The sequence below is a fragment of the Coloeus monedula genome (assembly GCF_965178545.1).
Source record: "Coloeus monedula genome assembly, chromosome: 6".
NCBI lineage: Eukaryota > Metazoa > Chordata > Aves > Passeriformes > Corvidae > Coloeus > Coloeus monedula.
The window spans coordinates 47,274,530-47,288,911 of NC_138786.1; the positions used below are offsets into that span (position 1 = coordinate 47,274,530).

The following is a 14,382-nucleotide window of genomic DNA, read 5'->3' on the forward strand; positions in this document are numbered from 1 at the left end:
CTGCTAAGAGAACACTGTATCATTAGTAGAGCTGGCCTTTAACAACATCAGAAGCAAACCTTAGACCAACTGAATCTCAATGAAATCTTCAGTTCTAGTCACAGAGGCAGCTCAGTCTACAAGTCTGAAGGGTGGCGTAACAGCCTAAAGATTTGTTGTGCTGCAAATTCAACAATATATGTTTTTGCATATGCATATATTCTAAATAGAGTAAGTGCAGAAGCTCATAACCTAATGCAAGCACCTACGCTAGAGACTCCCATATGAGCACGATGTGGACCCAGCAGCTCAGATCCTCAAGCAGTATAGATGCATTGGCAAAATGCTGCAGCCAAGGCAGTAATGCTCCCCTCACCTTTGAAGCTTTATCAGCTCCAGCACGATGCTGCAGACATGATACTGCTCATACAGCCACCTCAGGCATCCATGCAATGTGCTCACTGCACTCTATTCCATGTTGGACTTCTACAACCACACTGAGATACGGTCTTACAGACACCCACAAGCACTTAGGAAGCTCTCTGACTCAGGAAATGAAGTCAAGCTGTTCCTTAGCCACTTCAAAGCATTGAGGATAGGAAGATGAGGTTTGATCACCTCCTCCCAAATACTCTATCCAGTGTTCACTCATGTCAACTCAGAGTGAGAACTGCCCTTACGCTTTGTCCCTTATCCCTTTTCTACCCATTAACCTAAAGCCATTATTTAATAGTAAAGAGGTAAATCCCTCACTTCTACTGCAAATTGTAACTACTTTCCCAAGCAGCTTAAATTACTTAAATGCATTTAATCCTGGACTTCACATAAATGAACTTACCTTACTACCCCCTGCCTTCATAGGAAGCAAAAGGAAAGAGAAATAAAAATAAAATAAAAATTAATATCTGTGACAGTAGACTAAAACATTTACCAATCTTACACAATATTAACGTCAGCAGAACAGAAGTTAATATACATACAGGAACAATAGTCTGGTTTTATTCTTCACAAAAAACATTTCTTTGAAGTTTTAGGGCCCCAAACTTTTCAACAATGCTGGCCATGGAATTCTTTTGTGAACTTTTATGTATTCTGAATCACAGCTTCATCACCTTACTACAGAATTAATTCTTAGTATTTTACTTGAAACTGAAAAACACAATTCACTCAGCTTCCAAAAACAGTTACGGAAAGAAACGCAAGAGGTATACAATGTCATTAAAAAGAAAAAAAAATCTTTAATCAAAGCTTTCATACCATACCCATTTTTTCTTTTTGATTTCCACATCAAATACATCTAATTAAGAAAGACAGACCATTTCTCATTATAAATGCACTACAGGGAACCACAGCTTTGTACACAGGGATCCCACTCTCTCCTACAGCAACACAACTTAAAAACAACAGATGACATGAACCTCCCACAGAAGTCACACTGCATTTCTCAGCAAGGGTATCACAGACTGTCCAGCTCCACCACAGAAAGAGGCATGAGCATTGCCACAGAACTCCTCGCATTCCTGCTCTCCTGTTTCACTGGATCCTTGCACGCTCTTACACCCTGTTGTTTTCCTCGCTTCCCTTTCTTTAGTACCAGCGTTCCTCAATTGCTGTGTTAGGAATCCCTCCTTCCTTTTTCCTCACATATACTGTCCTCATCTATTTTGTGGACAACAAACAACTTTCAGGGTCCCATGCTCAGCTGCAGATTCTACAACAGATAATGTTCTAGAGATTATAAGTTATTTTTCTTATTTTGCATCTACTTTATCTTCTGGGTTTATTATAGTCTGCTCCCCATCCCACTCACTTCCACAGCATACAATAGTGAACCAAGATTTAGAACTAACACTGCAAAGCAACCAACTTCATTTTCCAAGATTCATTGACAAGAACTGCAGAATCACTGTGGACAGAATTTTTCAAAGAAAGGTAGAAGTTATGTAGAGGCAGAAACAATGCCAGGAGCAATTAGAGCTGAATTCATCAGAGCAGTTTGTTGGCAGAACCAAAAATCGGATTGCTGTCCTTCACTAAAACAATTGTACAGGCTCATGCCTATAATGCCATCACTAAATACCAGTCAGTATCTAAGTTTCAAAAACAATATATCATTAAACACCAGCAAATAACTCTATTGTCTCAAGGAACTCCCTAAACATAAAAATATGCATACTTCAGTTTGTAGTCTTTTGTGCTCTCTGAAAATAGATACAGCCTAGTCCTTTGGGTCAACTTCCTTTTTTCTTCAAAGATGTATTTAGATTTTTTTAATGCATATTCTTTTAAGCTAAGATTACATATTCCAATATAATTTTGTTTTACTGTTATCTTTTCAGGTTGATTTCTTGGCTAGAATTGTAATTTAGTAATTGCCTTTCATCTAACTTCGGCTCCTTTTGTTGCAGATGAGGCTTATAATATAGTAATTACCTTTCATCTAAGGTTGGCTCCTTTTGTTGCAGATGAGGCTTAATTCCAAACATTGGTCTAATGTTTGTTGATAAGGCTTTGATGGTGTAATTAATTTCATTTTCCCTTGTCACATCACTGTCATAACCTAACAAAACCAGAGGGAGCAATATCAAACCAAAATAAGCTACAAGAACAACAATTTAACCATAATTTGTGCAGATTTCAACAATGTACTAGATTACAAAAGCAATTATAGCATGGATTATTAGTAACATAAATACACAACAGAAAGAAAGTAGCTGGGAATCATGAACGTTGTTAATAAAAGACATTCAAGGAAAAAAACTCCTTACAATATCTTTGTGGAAAAAAATTAATAGAGTCAAGGGACTTTAAAAGCTGCCCCATTTCTGCTTTGTCAGCCTTAACTACAATCACTAACAAGGAACCTTGCTACCTGACACCTGCTCTTAAGACCTGTAAGATTCAGTGCCTGGTTGTTCTCAGTTCCAGAATCCATCCACTACGATGGAATCTATAGGTGTGCACAAGGTTCCTACACAATGCTTAGGGACAGTAGGGCACATCAAGATGATGTTTACTATAGCAAAACAAACGTGTTGGAAAAGCTAAGTAGTGACAGGGTTGTTACTTACTCTCCATTATTTTGTTTTTTCAAAGATAGAGACTACAAATGCCAACAATGTGACTGTGAATAGTTCTTAACTCTAACTGAAATTAATAGGACCTGACCAAGAGAAACTTTTGTGGATAAAGATGTCAATGTCTTTTGTTGTAGAGCTTCACAGACCTTGCTCTCTTTTAGAGTACTTTTGAACACACAGCTTAAGAGGGTTCTGTGTAAAGCACCAGAGCCTAGGAGAGGTTATAGGGCTAAGATGTTCTAACAGCTCACAAGCAGAGGCTGAACAGAAACTCTGAAGGTTTCAATTTTTGACTAAAAAATTTAAAGCTGACAAGTTCTCCTACAGGCAATTAAATTACTTTGTGGATGTGGTCATCAATACTTTTAAGAAGAAAGACAGTGATTAAAAATTCTTTTCCAATGAATGTTCAATGTGTCTCTAATATTTAATATACTTCTTTGGGCATTTAGCACATTTTAGTGACAGCTGAAGTTAATTATTACACAGAACTATTTAAGGAGTAGCAGTGATATTTTAAAAATGCTTGAACACTGAGGTATTGACAAGGAGGAAAAACTGCACTTGGGAGAAGAGAAAACAAGTCTGGAGGCTCATCAATCATTGGAATTATAACATGAAAAAGAAAACGTAAGTATGGCAAAACCAGCAGAAATTAATGCTACAAAATGTAATTTACACTTTATAACTACTGATATTATGACCTTGCAATAGATATATAAACATCAGTCTACTTCAGTCTCCTATGCATCCATATTACAGAAGCAGGTGCTATAACATCAAGACAACTATGATCTCAGATTTTAATCTAATTTCTTTAGAATTAGTGACCAAATTTAAACGGTGACAATTCTATTTTATATAAAGATTTTGGGTAATTATGTATAATTGGCACTTAATATCTTTTCATTTAAAAGATGTCAAGAGTCTGTTCATGTACTCTGACTCAAAGCAGTAACTCAAACACTTCGTTATCATTTTCTTCACGGCAGTTTATCAGTCCTTTCCCCAAAACCAAATTTTATTTAACATTTTGAAGAGTCTTCGCTACTTAAGATCAAAACAATCTATAAATCATGATTATTTCTAAATTTGCAGTTCTCCATTAATAAATCTTATTGAAATAGCATAATCCAGCTCGTTTCATAAATTATTACTGACCTCCATCTTCTTCAGAATCGAGATCAGACTCTTCACTGTCACACTGCCTGCTATCCCGATGTCCTTCCATCTCGTAAGTCCACAGCATTAAGGAGGTGTCTGCTCCTCCAACAGTGACCAACAGACTGTCATCGTAGGTCCAGCGGACGTTTGTCACATGGGTACTGTGAGCAACATACCTCTTAAATTTTCCAAACTTTCCCTAAGAAGGGGGGAAAAAAAGGCAAAAATCCAATTTAGCCGGTCTGCTAGGCAAAACTGAAATGAGTCGCCAGTGCACAATGACATCATCTTAACTTCTTTACAGTTTGTGCTTCAGCTGTTTTGTATTTCATATGATTTTAACACATCATTTTCCAAGTGCCCCTCCTATAGCAACTTCATGAAATGTTAACCTTATCTCTATATCAAGCATGCAAGAATTAGTTTATAAACAGATTCCAGCAATAAACATTGGATTACTTTTCCTAAGAGAGACAATAATCTAAGTGAGTTGGAATAAAATTCATAAACAATATTTTGAGTCAGTACTTGTGTACTGTTACCACCCTTAGTATGGCAACATTTCAAAACTGAAGACACATTTACCAATAAATATACAGAAAAAGAGGTACTTGAAGAGCAGTAAAAATACAATGTGCTTCTGGAACGGCTTTTCTATGATGCGTGATTAAATAATATTAAAGCTCTTCATCTTAGAAAAAAAACGACTGACATTGGACAGAATGAAGGTCCTTAAAATCATGAATGAAATCCAGGTGAGAAAGAGATGTTCACTGTCTTCCAAAGCACTCCCATTCTTAAGGTTTCTCCTATTCATTTGCTAAAGTCAGCAGCAGGACACTGCATGAGATGGCTCTGTAGTCTGACCTGGAATGATCATTCTTACTAATTTCAAGTTTAATGCACAGCAAACTGCAATGTAATACTAAATGCTTTCTCTGATCATAAGGAGAAAAAATATATAAAAGCATTATTTTCTTCTGAGTGATGAATTTTCACAGTTTTGAAAAGGCAGATTTATCAATAAATATTCTCCATAAACAGCTGAAAATTACTTACTTTAGCAGGGTATCGAAACAGTTTCACGAATCCAAAATCATCTCCTGTGGCTAATACTTTACTATCACTAGTGAGGCATGAAGCAGTTACATCTGTGACTTCACCAATTATGGGCCAGATCCCTTCACAGCAAGAGCCCAAAACACTTGTCCATGATGCCCAGCCAATCTTTTCTACCTATAAAAACAACCCATTTGAGATAGAGCATACTTCTTCTCAGGAATTTTTCTTCCATATCTGATTTCTAGAAAAAGTCCTTACACTATCTAAAAGACAGTATTTTAATATACTAATCACTTATTTTCTTAACATTCAGGATTTCATTTGAGACATATAATTTTACCTCTATCAACTTTTCATTTCAAAACCTAAAGAAGTATTTTGAAAATTTTTACCTTACCTGCCCTTCCAGGCTAAAAAGTCCCCCAACTATATTTTCCAACACTGCCTTTCAATGCCACGGAAAATATTATTTGGAAAGTATCCATTTTTGCTCCCTGCCCTATGACTATGCTCTATGTCTGAGAAAACAAAACAACATTACAGCTACAATATACTACACTAGCCGATATGTATTATGTATACTATATTATATTGTTATGTAAAGATAAACATGAGGTTTTCCACAGCTAGGTTAGAGTTAAGTAATCTGCAATAGGTTTTCAAAGGGGTTTAGTACCAGAAAAGGCACACAGAAGCCTTGTGAGATTTCCATGACTAAGTCAGCTAAATGTCTGTTACTTAATAGAAAAATGTGAAATCCCCCACATATTTTATTATTTTAAAAGTTAAAAATTACAGTTCTATATATCATTCCCTCTTATGTAGTATAGATGGCTGTATCATAACTCGAATTTGTAAACAGAGTACAGTGTCTCACCTCCAAACTAGGAATTGTCTGTTTTTTCCCACGAGGGGCTTCAAAAAACAACTGCTCTTTAGCACCAGTGTTGACTTGCAAAAGTTTCCCTATAAAACATATGACATACATATTGTATGTTAACACAGAAGATTCCATTTCACAGAAGGAAAAAAGAAAGTTTATTTTGACTTTTTTATTGCTAACTGCATTACATAAATTATTTGTTTCTACTGGAAAAAGCTGCATACATAAATAATGGATCTGGAAGAATGGTCTTCCAGAGAGATTGAAGTCCTTTGATACCTTAAATTCACAACCCTTTCTCCTCCCTTTGAAAACCGTACTAATGCATCACTTTTCTCTCCTTATCATGGCTGTCCCATCAGATGGTAGACAAAATGCACTGGGTCCAATTCAAAGCTTGTTTATGATAACTGGTTATTGATGCATGTGCCCTTGGGATGGAGAAGCACATATGCTGCCTGGCCACTGGCTGATCCCAAGCAGGTGACTTCTTTACAGCTTTATACTATTTCACTTCGGAGGGAAATTCTCACCAATGTTTCTGTCCTCTTCCTTTTCAAAATTCTCAAAGGCAGCTAACTTATAACACTCTTTCAAAATAAGACTGTTTCAAAAGTGATTATGTAGATGAATAAGAACATGAACAAATAGAATGCACAATTACACAGCCTTGCTTTTGAATGAAACAGGACTAAATTTAGTACTTTAATTAATCACATATCAATACCCTGGAACACAGGAAATCTGGTCTTTCTGCTATATATGACAACAAGGATACGTATTCCTGAGCTACAGATACAAGCACATTGTACACTGTACATTCAAGAAGTAGAAACAGAGAATTATAGAATGTTTGGGGTTGGAAGGGACCTCAGAGACCATCTAGTTCCACTCCCCCTGCCACTAGACCAGGTTGCTCAGAGCCCCATCCAGCCTGGCCTTGACCACCATCAGGGATGGGGCATCCACAGCCTCTCTGAGCAGCCATTTCCAGTGCCTCACCACACTTACAGTAAAGAATTTCTTCCTCATATCTAATCTAAACATACCCTCCCTTCAGCTTAAGGCCTTTCCCCCTTGTTCTATCACTAACTGCCCTTCTGAAATCAAATAATAAACAGGAGAGATTTTTTAAAAATCCAAACAAACCAATCTATAGAGACAAACCATTTTGCTTCAAATTGCACAACTTCTAAATATGTATGTGGCAGTAAAAATCATGGGTTTAATATTTATTCAGATGATGTGAGAGCATATTTGTAAGCTGAAGAACCAAATCTGCCAGTGACACTACAAATTCATATACATGTACTGTAACAGCCTCTAATGTAATCAATCTTCCAGTACATTTTTACAACGAATGCTACTTACCTCTTATGTCCCAGTCCATGTGCGTGATATAGCTGGAGGCTCCCTTGCAGATTCCTACTCTTTTACTGCTCATTACATTGTAAATATCTACAAAGTTGTCACAGGATGCCACAGCTAAGTACTTTCCAGTCCCTAAAACACATCAATATAAACAAAAACATTTTCAACAAATTGTAGTTCTCTGCATATTAAACACAAGTCAATTCTGGAATTTAGCTATATGCAACTTAGAAGTCTTTAACATCAGCTTGTTAATTTATACATATTTCCTGACAAACTGATTTTCATATCACATAATCAGCATGAAATATACAACTATTATATAATTACATTTTCAAACTACAAAAAACAATTGGCTGAAATTTTAAGCATTTATGGCATTCAGAAAGTGGTAAGGCTTAAGGAATCAGAAAGTAATGTTATATGAGAATGGGTATCAGTAATTTGCATCAAATTTCTCCAATAGATGGTATTTTAACTGAAGTAGGCCATGCATTTTGAGTTCCTAAAATATGAGCTATAGTGTTGGAAAAAAACCTAGCCTCGTTGGGAGTGCTAAGGGGGGAAAATAGGAAAATAGAAGTTGCCAGAACTTTCTGACACATCAGTTTGAAGTATTCTTATTAGCTAACAGTAACCTCAGTGATGTGCCAAACTTATGCAGCCCATAAAGTGGAACCCTAGGGAGCTGCTGGATGTTCATGATTTAAAACTGACTGTTGTATTCAGGAGGTTACTATAAGCAAACCTATTCCAATAATCTCATCCTTAAATGAGCAACACAGGACTTCACACCATGGTCTTTCAAAATGCAAGTATTAGTTTTGCTGACGTATTTTTTAGATGTAAAAGCACTACAAGTCTTTATTACTTTTACCTCATAAATGTGATAAAGCTTACTTGAACAACCTCAATAATAAAATCTTAATTTAAAAAAAAAAAAATCACTTACCAGGAGAAAATCTGATCTCTGAAATAACATCCTTCCTGTGCTGGAAAGAGACTAAATCCTCCAGGGTATCTGCATTAACTATCAAAAAACTTCCATCGTTGAGACCAACAGCTAATGCTTTTCCATCAGGAGAAAAGCAGCAACATCTGCCTCCTATGAGGAATAAAGAAATTGCATTCAGCTACATTGACAGTGCATTATCCTTCTTTGAGATCTAATTTTCCATTAGTAAAGGAAAGCTATTCTTATACTGTAAAACTTCCAAGGAAGTTTCCTAGATGCTGCCAAAATAATTTCCAAGCTGGGATAGCAAATAAACAGGTACACAGGCCCAGAATCTTAGAATTTGCATATTAATTGATAAATGCTCTACATTACTAATACAGATGAATCACTTTTGTCTGTATATTTTTCACTTGCTCTCCTTTATATCTGGTGCTGCCTGTTTGTTACCATTTGTTCTGGTAAGGAGAACACAGCTGGGAAAGACCCTCTGGATTCACAGAATTCAGTAATTTGCTATCACAAACAGTAAGTCATTAGGACATAGAATCCTTCCAATAAACACGTCAAGTATTGTTTGAAAAACAATTTAATTTCCGATCTAAATTTATATATGGCCAACTTATATAGACTTATTTTCATGCCAGGATTTTCTGTTAACATAAATATTCTCCCCTACTATTCGTTCCTCTGATAAACTTGTAGACAGCAATCCTTTACTTAGATGGCTTCACCACAAGGCTTCTCATTCACTATCCTGTAGTTCCCTCCTCCATTCTCAACTTTTAATTTAATTGCATTCAGCTGAACACAGAAGAGAAATGCACACCAAAAATATCCTGATTTGTGTCCTGTAAATTACATGACTACTCCAATACGTCTTGGGAAAATACCTCACTAACACGTGTAATTGTCACCCTGCAATCAGCGACAACATCCTGAGCCTTCTGCTCTTGAATTTACTCCTGACCTATGCAGACATTTTTCTTACAGTCATTGGATCTTGCCTTTTATAATTAACAAGTATTATTTCAATTCCATGACTCAGTCTGCAGAAGCATCCATCTTTTTCTGTACAGTACACAGGTACTTTTTAAGATTGCCAAAGCGTCTCAAAATGTGTCTTATCAGCAAATAGTAATTAGAGACTTTTTTGCCAAAAGTACTCTTAAAAATATTAAGAAATATCAGCTTTAAGATGTGAACAGAGTTTGCCAACTAGAAACTTTCTTGTTTAATCCCCGCTTGTGTGAGCTTGTAACTCTTCTACAATTACTTTATCAATCTAAATCATCTTCAGTTAAGCTTCCCATTATGTCTGAATTAAACTGCATTGCTGAATGCCAAACAGATAAAGCCTATTGTACTCCTTTGTCTAGCAAAGCATACATAGCATTAGAAGCTTTTCAGGGCCAGTCTAGCCTAATCCTAAAAAAATCACCTTATATGATGTCACTTACAACAGATTTTCCATCTGTCAAAATAGAATTTAATTATATCCTAAACAACGAGTAAAATTTTTATGACTTCTCTTTTCTTGACATTCCAGAGCCTTCAAACATTCACAAAGAAGAGAACTTCAACATTTCTTCTAAGATTTCTTCCAAAATTTCTAGATTCAAACTGTCAAAAAAGCCTTGCAGTATTATAAGCAATATGGCATTTATGTAGTTGGCTCAACTTTTATTGGTAATTTATTGACTTAAGTAAGTTACAATTGCAAATAATCTTCAGAACAGTACTACACAGAATTTTTTTGGTACAGATTCATTAGCTTAAGGTCTACACAACTCATGAACATAGCATTCATAAAATAATTTGAGCAAAAAAAGGAATTTATTCAGTCCTGCTTTCAAAATATTCATAATGCTTGTAAATGTCAATTGCAACAGTTAAATATTTTTTCATACTAAGCATCTTACCCTTTTTCAATTTGCGAACAGCTAACATACAATGGCTAGGAGATAAATCCCATATTCTTAAGGTTTTGTCATCACTTACAGTGGCACAAATAGGTAAATGAGGATGAGTAGCTAGACCCCAAACTTCCCCCTCCATGTGACCCTGAAAAAACACAATGAATCAGGTCTCTTTTTATTTTAAACTGAAATAGGAAATAATACATTTAAGGAAGTTAAAAAAAAAAAAAAAGAGAGAGCATGCATTATTTAGAGGATAATAAATATCTGAATTAAAACAAAGAACACCTGAAAAAATTCACCCTGCTACTTGTGCAAAATTATGGTAATTAGTACTACAGAAAACTGTGAAATAATCCTCACACACATCTACATCAATGACGTGGACAGTGTGATTGAGTGCACCCTCAGCAAGTCTGCAGATGACACTACACTGAGCGGTGTGGTCAACAGGCTGGAGGGAAGGGATCCCATCCAGAGGGACCTGGACAGGCCTGACAGGTGGACCCATGCAATGAAGCTCAACAAGGCCAAGTGCAAGGCCCTGCATGTAGGTCAGGGCAATCCCAAGCACAAACACAGGCTGGGCAGAAAATGGACTTAGAGCAGCCCTGAAGAGAACTTGGAGGTTTTGGTGGACAACAACTTGGACATGAGCTGGCAATGTGCGCTTGCAACCCAGAAAGCAAACTGGGCTGCATCAAAACAAATGTGACCAGCAGGTCAAGGGAGGTGATTCTGCCCCTCTACTCCACTCTGGTCAGACTCCATTACTGTGTCTGTCTCTGGAGTCCTCAGCACAGGAAAACATGGCCCTGTTGGAATGGGTCCAGAAGGGGGCCACAGAAAGGGTCAAAGAGCTGGAGCACCTCTCCTATGAAGTCAGGCTGAGAGAGTAGGAGGTGTTCAGTCTAGAGGAGAGAAGGCTCCAGGGAGGTCTTGTTGCAGCCTCTTAGTACTTAAAGGAGACTTATGAGAAAGATGGGGATTCTTTTTAGTGACAGGACAAGGGGTAATGGGTTTAAGGTAAAAGAGGGTAGATTCAGACTAGATAAAGAAACTTTTTATGATGAGGATAGTAAAACACTGGGACAGGTTGCCCAGAGATGTTGCAGATGCCCCATCCCCAGAAACATCCAAGGCCAGATGGGATGGGGCTCTGAACAATCTGATCTATTTGAATATGTCTTTGCTCACTGCAGGGGGTTTGGACATGATGACCTTTAAAGGTCCCTTCCAACCCAAACTATTCTATGAACTAGATTTTTTTTCTTTACCTTAGATTCTAACATTTTCTTTTAACAAATACAGTTCTTTATCTATTGCACTGGCCACTCAGAAAAGAGAGAATCCAGAGATTTTTACCTAACTATGAAAGAAAATAATGTGTTGATGCAATGTAAAAATCTGTTTAGTAAAAAATGCAGTTGTTCGGTATGGCAAAGAAAATGGAAACTTCTTACATAATTACAAGTAAAATCTCAAAACAAATGTCAAGAAGACAACTTTTAAAAATAAGAGTAATTATTTCTCAGAAAAAGTTAATAAGGAATTTAGTAGAGGATCCATACTTTTTCACACACTTTTCTTTCACTTTCACACACTTTTTTTTTTTCCAAAACAGATATATGATCTTGGTCTGTTTGAAAGGGTGAACTCATTGAACAAACCAGTACTGAAATCCTATGTCCTATTTTGCTCATTAAGGAGTCATAATGGTCTAGTCTAACTAAAAGCGATAGTAACTCACTAATTTCATTAGTAGTTAAAGTGCTTCTTACTCCACAAGTCTTTACTTGAAAAATAAAATCGTGTTCAGGGTTTGACATATTTGACTGATATTTAACACTTACCTGAACCAGCAGAGTTATTGGTCCACTTTTATCCACCTCCAGTATTTCACCATTCTTTGTGCCCACTAGAATATGACCATGTCCTAACGATATGGCACGTATAGAAGGATTATCTTCTAAGAGGAGACCTAGAACATTAAAATGTTAAAAGACAGAAGATTCTCAAATATGCCTTAAAGAGGATTCTTCACACATACGCACATTACCTTCTCATTGTAGAAAAAGCTATTCAGTAATAAACAGTGAAAACGTTCCTGCATGAAACAACACGTCTGGATTCATTTGGGAGGATTTAGCAATATATAAAGAAGTTTAATCAGCCTGACTCTGTGCATGTGAAGCATCAACTATACTACTATATTGCTACCAATTACAGTACCTTCAAATCCAGCTTTTTGTAAACAAGCTATGAGAATGAGACACTCTGAAGTACAATGTTTTCATTAATGAGTATTTACATTCATCGTGTTTGAAAATCAAATCATATACTTTAGAACACAGCAAACATAACTTTAAGGGAAGGGGACGGAACAGAAAAGGCTATCCAGAATGAAAATACAGGGAACTGTAAATTAGCATTAAGATCAAGAATAAGTGGTAGAAACAGGAAAAATAGGAATGAAAATGTTCATTAATGATTTCAAAAGACATATGCATTTACAGAAAATTAACTACTCATACCTTACAAAACTAACCACAATTTTGAATTCCTTCCTTTCTCCAGAACAAAAAAGATCAGGTAAGAGACTTCATGATCAGAAATATAATAGGCTTTTTGCTTGCCACTTTAATAAAAACAAAACAAAAAAACCCAACAAAACCACAAACAAACAAACCAACCCCAACCACTCCCCCCGCCCCCAAACCACAAACAAAAAACCCTACCTTGATGATAAGAAACTTGAAGCTAAGCAATTAATTTAGGCTAATAGTAAACTAAATATTATGATCTGCACCCACCAAATGTCCAAACAGACATACAACACACCAGTCCTGTCCCAATATAAAAATTACTTACTGAGAATCAATAAAGCTTAAGCAAAACTCATTTTAGTATTCATTATGTCAAATGTGGATTTCCTCTTACCAGGGAAAGCAATTCCACAAAGTACTTTCTCAAGAAAGTACTTTAAAAATAGAACACAACATAGGATAAAGTCTGTGTTACCTTTGGATCCGGGAGCCAGAGCAGCCCTTTTGATGGCATAGGTTTTGAGACAACGTTCAAAGGTATCGTCCCAGAGAGCTACTACCCCATCCTTTCCTCCAGTGACAAATCCCTGGGGGAAAAGAAATAGAAATCACTAGATATAATTGATTATTACCTTTCCTTAATTTTTCAGTGATTTCTGCCAATACCGAAAATGGACTATATACAACACTGTAATGCACAGAGCTACAGATGTTAGAGATGAAAAGAACAGGAGCAACAAAATGAGTGATTTCTCCTCCTGATGAAGGCAGCACACTTCTGAACAGTGCATGTACACAGGCTAGATTTAGAAGTTCTAACCTGTATGCTTCTACCATTCTAGAAAAATAAGATAACCAACATACTATATTGTTTTTCTTGCTATTTAGCCTCCACATCTCTTTGGCATTTCACCTCATTACTCAAAACCAAATTTAGTACCACTCACAAAAATTTTATCAGTTCTCATATTTTTCAAATATATGCACATTTTTGCCATTCTGTCTTTAGAATTATATACGGGTATTTAATGAAGCAACACATATGGTTAGCACTGAAATCATTTGTACTTTTCTTCAGAGCACTCAGTTCTTGCAGTACAAATAACACATGTATTGTCCAACGCTACTATTCTGAAATGCAAATATTGGGAGGTGGAGTGACTTGGTCTAACTTAGCAAAACACCAACATATACATTAACTTGAAACAAATAAATAGTCTAACTGAAATACTCATTCACATTTAGGCACATGCTTAAAGGCTTTCCTCGGCTAAAAAGAAGCTGAGAATCTGGAGAAAGTACTTAGTGATCTACAGATTGAATTCTTCTATGAGTAGACAGTAATTAAAACACAAAATAGTACAAGTATGGTCTTCTTCCTGTCTCACAAGCTCACATATTCCACTGAACTTACTGATGCTTA

At 36.3% G+C, this 14,382-nt stretch overlaps 1 protein-coding gene across 2 annotated transcripts in view; it reads right to left on the minus strand.

The window, feature by feature from the left end:
- The window catches only part of EML5 (EMAP like 5), a 103,376-nt gene that overhangs the window by 28,749 nt on the left and 60,245 nt on the right, over positions 1-14,382 (minus strand). For both annotated transcript variants that reach the window (XM_082284176.1, XM_082284175.1), the window contains exons 19-27: positions 13,435-13,546; positions 12,267-12,394; positions 10,417-10,558; positions 8,492-8,644; positions 7,540-7,671; positions 6,163-6,251; positions 5,283-5,459; positions 4,221-4,422; positions 2,413-2,539 (exon numbers count right to left, since the gene is read on the minus strand). In XM_082284176.1, coding sequence (XP_082140302.1) covers positions 2,413-2,539; positions 4,221-4,422; positions 5,283-5,459; positions 6,163-6,251; positions 7,540-7,671; positions 8,492-8,644; positions 10,417-10,558; positions 12,267-12,394; positions 13,435-13,546 — 1,262 coding nt within the window. The remainder of the gene's footprint in view (positions 1-2,412; positions 2,540-4,220; positions 4,423-5,282; positions 5,460-6,162; positions 6,252-7,539; positions 7,672-8,491; positions 8,645-10,416; positions 10,559-12,266; positions 12,395-13,434; positions 13,547-14,382) is intronic.